Source organism: Zerene cesonia, chromosome 26, assembly GCF_012273895.1.
Source record: "Zerene cesonia ecotype Mississippi chromosome 26, Zerene_cesonia_1.1, whole genome shotgun sequence".
In the NCBI taxonomy this organism is placed as follows: Eukaryota; Metazoa; Arthropoda; class Insecta; order Lepidoptera; family Pieridae; genus Zerene; species Zerene cesonia.
Window position 1 is genome coordinate 5312742 of NC_052127.1, and position 10313 is coordinate 5323054.

The following is a 10313-nucleotide window of genomic DNA, read 5'->3' on the forward strand; positions in this document are numbered from 1 at the left end:
TAAATATTATTTTATTAAAAGGCACAAAAATTAGAAATATACGACACCCACCTTTCAGGCGGCTGGACGAACCCGCTAATCGTGGATTGGTTCAAAGACTACGCTAGAATTGTGTACACTCTCTTCGGAGACAGAGTCAAAACCTGGATAACCATCAACGAGGCGATAGTGGTATGCGAAGTGGTATATACCATGGGTTCCTTCGCCCCGGGTATATCCAGCCCGGGACTTGGCAGCTATTTGTGCGGGAAGAATATATTATTGGCTCATGCTGCTGCTTGGAGGCTGTATGATGAGGAGTTCAGACCGATGTACCATGGTAAGGGTATTGTTATTATTATGTTTTGCATTGCGTCCTTTGTATGTGGGAGTGGGGCACGATTCGGCACGAATTTGGCCAGCTCGCACCGGGGAAGTACCACACCCCCACAGAAGACCGGCGTGAAATAGCATTCTGCTGTGTTTCGTTCAGTGAGTGGGGGAGCCGGAGGCCCACATCCTTGCCCTTACCCTTTCCTTTATCCCTCTCGTTAATCCCCTCTTAATGCTTTTCCAATTTAAGGCCGGCAATCCATTTGTAGTGCCTTTTAGTCTGCAATCGAAATCACGCCTCTCCAATTGTCATGGGCGGTGGTAGCGCTTACCATCAGGTGACCCACCAGTTCTATTGTCGACGAAAAAAAAAACCTTGTGGCTAATATGACCTGATATTGTCACAGACGCTTCAGTGTAACGTTTAAAATTATTTAAATAAAAATTCAGTAGGATAGCAATAAAACACCCAGAGCGCTGGAAGTAGTCAACAACGACAATCCAACATTTTTAGTACAAATTTTTACTATTTAAAATATACTTTTTCTTCTTTTCTTTGTTAATGTCTCACCCAACAGAGCGACTGCACACATGTCCAGTGTTAGTGGATTTTAAATATAAGATAGTGACATTGTATGTTGGTTATTCGGTGTTTTGACCCTGATAACTTCTAATGAGGCGAGTGTTATACTCGTGGTATATACCATGGGTACATTTGCACCTGGTATATCAAATAGATGTTAATAAAGAAAATTATTCTCTTAATCAGGTTTGTAGTCTCAAAATGATTAATTTATGGTGTAATATATAAATATTAATATTTCAGCATATTCAATAAGATAAATCAAAAGTCTTCACGTTTTATACATTAGTTAGTTGACTATACCGATCATATTTAAGTTATATAAAATTTTGTAAAAGGTATACGAGGAAGGATGAAAAAAACTCACATTCGCAGAAAATTTTACAATGCCCACATTAGTTAGTGATTTTCCCAAGATGATACCTTCTTGTCAATTTATTTATTAACCAATGTCTTGCCAATTAGTAATAAAAATAAAATTGGCAAGGCTAATTAACTAATATATCATCACAAATGAAAATAATATCACTATTAGCCATTCAGCTGGTGTCGCCTCCTCGTTGCCATTACTGGCAACTTATTTGGGATCCCATTGACCAAACTTCGGAAAACTGAAAAATCATGGCATGTCACCGTTTGCCTCATAAATAAACCAAAGTATCCCATAGACCCAACTTACCAATCCAACGAAACCTTTCCATAGCCCAGTTATGTACCGTTGTTTCGTTTTGCAATAGTCCTACAGTCCGGCCGCGGACTGCCCAGGGCTGTATCTCTATGGTGCAGTCATGGGCAGGCTGCGGCTGGTGTCCCAAAACACATTAAATTCTCTAAGGCCTCTGCGTGTTGGATCTGTGTCCCCACGTAAGACTTCCAAAGGACCAGGTATCTTCCTTCTGATGCCCGTGAATAATGATATACTAGCTGCAGTCCTCGGCTCCACCTGGGTAGTCATTTATCGTGATTGTAATATAAAGTATCCTATATTTTAAGTTGGATCAAACTGCACATGGTGTGCAAATTCGATTAAAATCAGTTGAGTAGATCAGGAGTCCATCGTGGACAGACAATGTGACACGTAATTTATGTACATATTTAGATGAGATACATAATAATAATGTGTTGTTTAAAATATATGTTATTTTTTTAAGGTAAAGTATCTTTAACTAACCAAATATTTTGGATAGAGCCATACTCCGAAGAGTTTATCGAAGAAGCTGAATTGACAATGCAGTACGCAGTAAGTTTTTCAACCGACTTCATAAAAGGAGGAAGTTTTCAAATTGACTACTACTATATAGTATGAAATCAGGATACAGCAGTACCTTATGAGATAACGGTCTATTTTGAAAGTTACGATTTTGCATGATAAATAAATATTTACTAATAAAATTTTCTGTTTTAAATTTTACTGCAATATGCCATGAAATGACAATATAATTTATTAAACCAATTTGTACAATATTGCTAACAACACAAAACATGGCAAGTTCACATGGCCTTATTGTTCAAAAGCTATCTCTTACAGACAATCTTTTAAGACGGCAAATTACAATTTCTGTTTTTACAATATTACAGGCGGGCTTTTATTCTCACGCAATATATACAAAGGAGGGAGGTTGGCCCCCAACCTTTGAAAAGTATATCGCGGAAAAAAGCAAAAGGGAGGGGTACCCTAGATCCAGGTTACCCGCGTTCACTGAAGAAGAAAAAGAATTTGTTAAGGGTATGTAAATACCAATATTTTTTATTCTTAGTTCTATATTTTTAGCATAGTTGCAAGGGCGTCCCCTGTATGACTTCCATGCAGTGAACTTCTACATCAACCATTAGGCTCAATCACTCTATCTGACACTTCCGGCTAGTTCTTAATCTGTGCTCCCGTTGCGTGGCCGACATTGGCATGTCACACATGGATATACACGCGTTCCTTGAACACTACCATAATTACTTACACACTTGTTTTATTACTACATTTAGGATAGTATAATGTTATCTGTGGTAAAATATTGTACCATAGAATGATTTGACACAACAATCACACAGGCACACACAACTTCTACGCAGTGAACTACTTCGTAATCTCTCAAACTCGAACTCCCAGCGCGTGGCCGATACTGGCGCGGAGATATACACGCGTTCCTTGAACACTACCATAATTACTTACACACTTGTTTTATTACTACATTTAGGATAACATAATGTTATCTGTGGTAAAATATTGTACCATAGAATGATTTGACACAACAATCACACAGGCACACACAACATCTACGCAGTGAACTACTTCGACTCAATCTCTCAAAACTGGCGATACTCCCAGCGCGTGGCCGATACTGGCGCGGGGATATACACGTGTTCCGCGAACACTACCATTATTACAAACTTGATTTATAACAAACTAGCTGCGCCCCGCGGTTTTACCCGCGTAAGTCCGTATCCCGTAAGAATATCGGGATAAAAAGTTGCCTATATGTTATTCCAGTTATCCAGCTGTCTACGTACCAAATTTCATGGCAATTGGTTCAGTAGTTTTTACGTGAAAGAGTAACAAACATCCATACATCCATACAAACTTTCGCATTTATAATATTAATATGTTGTACCATGACATGACTCATTTACAATAACACTACAAACACACAGGCACATACGACTTCTACGCAGTGAACTACTACACCAGCCGGCGGGCTCGCGCGCTGAAGCCGGGCGAGGCCGCCGGCGAGTGGCCGATGTTCGGCGCGGGGGAGATAGGTGTGTTCCTCGACGTGCACCCGGACTGGCCGCAGGCGGCTAGCCACTGGTTCTATGTGAGTTGTTGTCGAATGAGGTGGTACCCATTACCACCTCATATTGTGATGTTGGGAGTTATTGTAGAATAAGGTAGTAAAGTAGATGATGGTATTGGAGTTATTGTTGAATAAGGTAGTAAAGTAGACGATGGTATGGGAGTTATTGTTGAATAAGGTAGTTATGAAGATGGTTTGATGGGAGTTATCGTAGAAAAATGTTGTAATTCGGATGGTTTGATCGGAGTTCTTGTAAAATAAGGTAGATACGAACATGGTTTCATGAGAGGTATTGTAGAATAAGGTAGTTATGAAGATGGTTTCATGTGAGTCGTTGGCGAATGACGCAATAACGAAGATGGTGTTATGCATGTTATTTATTTATTTATTAAATTATCTATTCCTTATTGCACTTTTTTAACAGGAGAGAAAAATAATAGACAAACAGGTAAAAGCTTACAACTAAGTACAAAAGGCGGTCTTATCGCTTTAGAGCGATTTGTTCTAAACAACCTCGGGTACAATATAGGACTATTATAATAGTATGAGTGGTAAAATATAGAATATAAAATGAAATAATAGATGTTAAAGGAAATTGTAGAAGGATTATTGAAGAATAATGGCGTGTTGTGGATGGAGTTTTGTAGCGTTAAGTCGTATTGAATTAAATCGATTGGTTGTTTAGAATAAGACATAATTAACATTTTGAATGAATAATTGAATGACAATTCTTTGTATTTTTTTTTAACATGACATTATAAATATTATTATCAACCATAATAGACGTTCGTATAGTTTTCCATGTATTAGAAAAAAAGAAAGAAGAAAGAAAGAAATCACATTTACACAGTTTTAATTATTTTCTAGTATATAAGTCGTTATACGTTTTGAGCACGTTCTGGAAGATCATAATTTAGTTCATTTGATTAAATCAGCGTTTCGCATCCATGTCCATTAAAAAAATAAATAAATTTCACATGCCAACCTTATAACTACAACAAACAATATTTCTGGGTCATAATTGGGTACCATAGAAGATCGTCGTGAAATTATACCATGCTACTGTGCTTTGTTCGGTGAGCGGGTGAGCCGGAAGCCCATATCCTTTTCCTTACCCTTCTCAATCCTTTCCTTTATTCCTCTCACCAATCCTTTCTTAATTCGAAGCAATTTGAAGTCAGCAGTGCATTTGTAGAGTCGTTAGTTCTGCAATCGACCTTACGCCTCTCCAAATATTCTTCCCTGTCTATTCCAACATTCAAATACTTCCAGGTCAACCCTCCAGGTCTACGTAAGCTGCTCGTCTGGTTGAAGAAGAACTACGGTGATATAGAATACATGATCATAGAAAATGGTTATTCTACTAGTGAAAGAGATCTCAACGACATTAAAAGGATACAGTATTATGAAGACCATTTGGAGCAAGTAAGTTTAAGGTTCCAGCAAAGGTGACTGACTGACTGATCTATCAACGCACAGCCAAAACTACTGGACTGATCGGCCTGAAATTTGGCATCATGATAGTCACTGTACCGGTGGCATCTGCTAAGAAAGAATTTTGATAAATTCTACCCCCGAGAGGATAAAATAGGGGATTGTGTAAAATTGTTTTAAGTAGCCTTTTAGTGCTGTTTTAAATGGGTGATGAAAGTTTGTGTAATGAAAATTGATTTTGACCATGCGGGCGAAGCTGTGGGATGCAGATAGGTAGTTTTAATAATTATTATAATGCTTTTATTTATGTGCATATATTTTATAAAAAACTGCATAATTGTTTCACAGATACGTATCTACTGATTGTTATTAATTTATAATTACCAACGTGTGCACTATACATATATACATAATATTTTCAATGATTTGAAAATAATATTGGAATTCTTTTGTTTTATACGTCCATATAAAACTGTGTTTGTACATATATATGAAGTGGAATAAAGCACGAATGCAAAAAAGTCTTATAATAGAACATCTGATGTTAAAATTAAAGCGTTACTCTGTCTCTCTTACTCTGTCTACACTCCACTAATATTATAAAGAGGAAGAATTTGTATTATTGTTTGTTTGTTATGTTTTAAGTAAGCATCTGTTTCCAGGTGTTGCTCGCAATAAAAGACGGTGTGAATGTTACAAGATACACTGCGTGGACTCTGCTAGATAACTATGAGTGGACTGATGGTTATACGTAAGTTACCATGTGGTTAAAACCGAGAAATATTCCTTAATCTATACTTATAACGTAAATATATGTAGATACTACTTCACCGTTGGATAACTAACTTATATGTGTCGCCACTTTTCTCCCAATATTTACTCGTGGCTCTCGCCATGAACGCACTACAATGCGTGATGGCTCGCTTAGTACAATATGATGCTCATGCATTGCAAGCAATGCATGATTTTCTATTCTGTTCGTCATCGTATCGTTTTTGACTTCATTCAGATTGTACAATGCCTTATAAGCGTTATCTATCAACATTTTCGTTTTGGTATATGATATTTATGTGTTCTGCAGAATCAACTAAGGCATTCTTATTTTAAATTTTATTTTTTTTAAGAATGCGGATTTGTTGCTAGCCAGTTGATTTTTTCTATTCTTAACTTTTTAAAATTATTGCTTTAATTGTTTAAGCTATAAATAAAAACCTGAAATCTTTTTTCAGATCCAAGTTTGGTTTAATTGACGTTGACTTCAACGATCCTGCACGAAAGAGAACTTTACGCGATTCCGCTCGGTTTTACGCCAAATTAATTGAAACACACTCGTTGGATGACATTAATATGGTTTAATAAGCTTTAATAGTGGATATAAAATATAAATATGTTATTATGATGATTATTAGTTAAGTGTTGAATAAAATGTTGTTGATATTGAGTTGTTTTTTTCCTTGCCATAGCTAGGAATCATAACTGCTTGATCCATTAGTAGCTGTAGTAGTGATTCTATATCGAAAAAGCACAGCTATTTTCAATTGAAAATTCTGCATTTTCTAAAAATAAAAAATTATATATTTTCAGATAATTCAATAGGAGACATTGTAATGAACAAAGGAACCAATTTTGATTGCAAATTTAGGCTAAATTTTCGATATAAGGTCAAAATAATCCTCCATCAATATCATGTCGCTTTAATTGAAAACTTTTTCCTAAAACACAATTTCATGTTATTGTTATTTATTATTAATTTACATGATTGAATAGATTTCATTACATTTTTAAATGACCAATTAGGAATTCAATAATTGCTGACTTTATGCCCTCAGTCATGTCGCGCATACTAGTGCACTAGTAAATTGTTTCAAAGGGAAAAAATGTTTTTCTTAAGAAATTAAGAATTTAAAACTTTAATATAATAAAAAAATTTAATATAAATAATTCATTTTTTTTTTTACTGTTTGCTGACCCAGCAAACTGTTTTGCCTCATACATATCAGGCCTATCCAATATGCATACAAAATATCATGAGAATCAGTCCCGCCATTTCGCAGGTCTATGGTAACTAACATTGTGTGTGACACGAGAATTTTATATTCAGCATCAAATTAAAAGCGAGAAAAAATAGTAAATTAATTTAATGTTGTGAACGAGACCTATCCGTTTTATCAAAACATTCGGTACCAGGCTAACATGAACATCAAAGAACTACACGCCCGTTACGTGAATATAGGGTGGTTTTGTCAATGTGTGCAAGCCATAAGCTTACCTGTGTGAATGCTTTAGAGTGAAAGGTATATAGAAATGACAGAGAGGAAATTATTGGGGCGTGGCCATCCAAAATTGTTTATAAAACAAGCTTCCAACTCAAAACAATGTATCAGGCTGTGATGAGTTAAAAGAGCCCGTTTTATGAAATGTAACTACATTAATTAAAAATATATACCATCACTTCATAGTATAAAACGAAGTCGCTTTCTCGGTCCCTATATCCCTATGTCCCTATATATGCTTAAATCTTGAAAATTACGAAACGGATTTTGATTTTTCTTTTAATAGATAGAGTAATGCAAGTAGAAAGGCTTATAATATGTACAATAACATCTTTGAAACTACTCCGAATAATCGGGTGCGAAGCGAGCAAAAGCCAGTTTAATATAAAGCCGAAGAAATTGTTTCTTAGAACGCGCTAATCTCAGGATGTACGGAACCGAATTCAAAAATTATTTCACCGGTAGATGTGTTTGATTTAAAAACTCAAGAACCGATTATAATTAACTTCGTTAAAGTTTTTGTCAAGATATATCATTTGAATATATATTTTTAAAAACGCATTAAAACTTTATTTATAAAACAAATATTACATAAGTTATGGGGTTCACTAGAAACAAAAAAAATAATGCAGTAGAATTAAGAACCTTCTCTTTTTTTTCCTTCTCGAAGTCAAGTCAAGAATGCAAAAAAATCAAATGCCTTGTAATACGAAGGAAAAAGATTTCATTTGTTACTTTTTAATAACATATACTGTTGATAAATAAAGATGATTAAATGAATGCGAAAGAAGAAAGAAACATTAATCAGGTTAAATCGGCGGCCGTATCGCTTACAAGCGATCTCTGCCAGGCAACCTATGGATGGGATTTTTCATAACATTAGAAGGTGGTGTTGACATGGATGAAGCCTCACAATTTTAATCATAATAAATAAAAAATTCGTCTGCTTAAGACCGTATCTCCATATATTTATTTATTTATTAACAGGTACATCAACAGATCACACATGTAATTGGTTAAATAATAATTGCAAATGACAATATTCTTATGCTTGACCTTATTACAGATGTACACAACATTACAAGAAAAAAATAAGGTAACTAATAAAAAAAAAATCAACTCTGAAGACCGAGCTATCAACTATCCAACAACTCCACATACAATATATGGGCAGCGAAGACAAATGCAGATCCTTCCAAGACATTGTGGACAGCTTCCATCAGTGTTCCAGTGACCACGAGAAGGCTCTTAGCAGTATCCCTGAATTGGAGGATAAGGATAAGAGGATAGTTATACAACGCCAGGCTTCTATGTTTTTACGGTAGGTATACCCAAATGGTAAAAGGTTGTTGTTGTTACGGTATACCCAAATGGTAAAACCTTGTTACCTTGTGACTTCACTGTCCTTCTGTCTGTTTGTCCGCGCTACACTTACATAAAGAAAATTTTACCCGGGAAGAGCAGGCGGCCAAGCTAGTGTTACATAAACATGAACTAGTTTTATAATACATACATTATATTTTATACTATATTATTTAAATTTTTAATTAATTAAAACTTGCAGTATTCATATATACATTTGAAATTTCTATGGAACAAGCTGAATATATCAATAACCTTCAAAGACATGAAAATATATCATAATGCAATGATAAACATTCGAAAACAATTTATTTTCCTTTGTATTGATTTCATTGGAAAATTGTATTGATTTCACAAACAATATAGATTAATAAATTTTGACGTTTACGAATTCTATGCATATTATTTATGTTTCTCCATTTTGTTTTTCTATAAATATGATGAAATTAGATACCGTGTTCTAAGACCATAAATAAAATTAAAAAAAAAAATACCCCGACCCCATTTTGTGTCCTTGGCCATATTGAATTCGATATTGAACATTCTTTATACTATTTTAATAGCCAACATATTTCATTGGATACCCATACACGAGTTGTGAAAAAATATTTAATCCGGTAAACATAAGTAAGGGTAAAGTAAAGTAAAAATAAGGAAATTGCAAACACCTCTTATTGTATCGGGCGTTAAAAATATAACGAAACACAATACAATGTCTGTTACAAAAATGCACATAAATTATATTTGCTCTATCAGCAGATTTACATTAAAAAATATATTTATTTGTTCTAAAAAACATTGCATAATAATCTGTAGCTGCAAATTATGCATTGAACCCCACAATAGGTTCTCTGTCACCTCTTTCATCCTATTACTATTATATTATCTATGTTTAGTATTATGTTATCTGTGGTATCACAGGCAAATTATTTCCATTCCATCAAACTTATCCTGCGCAATTATCATCCACAGTATAAGTAACCGTACGCTATCAACATTATAATTAATGCTATGCTCCTATCGGTCGAAGCCTGGCGTGATTTCATGACCTTTAAATAACCTGCCTCAATGTAAACAACTGCACAACATAAAAATTGTAAAACCACATTTTCAGGAAAAAGTTTGGGCTCGTCGAAGTTGATTCTACGGACCCGTTTCGTATATCGGCTTGTTTCCTTTTCCTCGCCAGTCTATTCCTTCCTTGCTTCCTTTTTTTTAGTTATCAGTCCTTTCTCCTTGTAAACAGGCTGCGCATTCGCAGAGGCACTGTTGTGTCAGAAAAGAAATAGAATATACGATTACTTATCAAAAACAAAGAGAATTAATAAAGATTAGGTATTTTTATCATTTTCACTTTATGTTTTAAGCATTTTAAATAATAATCGGTAAGGAAATTTATTCACGAACAAGGCAACAGCAATGTCAATAAATATTATTTCATTAGTAGTAGTGATGTCCCGTGTCTCCTAGTGGGGTATGGGGCGGATGATATACATCTGTTTCACTGATCGATTTTCTTTATGGACAAGGAGGTGATCAGCCTTCTGTGTCCTGCCAGAC

General features: G+C 35.0%; 2 protein-coding genes across 2 annotated transcripts in view; both read left to right on the top strand.

The window, feature by feature from the left end:
• The window catches only part of LOC119837047 (myrosinase 1-like), a 16556-nt gene extending 10017 nt beyond the window's left edge, over window positions 1-6539 (top strand). Inside the window, exons 5-11 of the mRNA XM_038362537.1 lie at window positions 59-319; window positions 2047-2135; window positions 2474-2621; window positions 3542-3705; window positions 4957-5109; window positions 5781-5869; window positions 6348-6539. Coding sequence (XP_038218465.1) covers window positions 59-319; window positions 2047-2135; window positions 2474-2621; window positions 3542-3705; window positions 4957-5109; window positions 5781-5869; window positions 6348-6474 — 1031 coding nt within the window. The 3' untranslated portion in view covers window positions 6475-6539. The remainder of the gene's footprint in view (window positions 1-58; window positions 320-2046; window positions 2136-2473; window positions 2622-3541; window positions 3706-4956; window positions 5110-5780; window positions 5870-6347) is intronic.
• Window positions 6540-8557: 2018 nt separating this feature from the next.
• LOC119837202 (myrosinase 1-like) overlaps window positions 8558-10313 on the top strand; it is a 15134-nt gene continuing 13378 nt past the window's right edge. Inside the window, exon 1 of the mRNA XM_038362728.1 lies at window positions 8558-8712. Coding sequence (XP_038218656.1) covers window positions 8558-8712 — 155 coding nt within the window. The remainder of the gene's footprint in view (window positions 8713-10313) is intronic.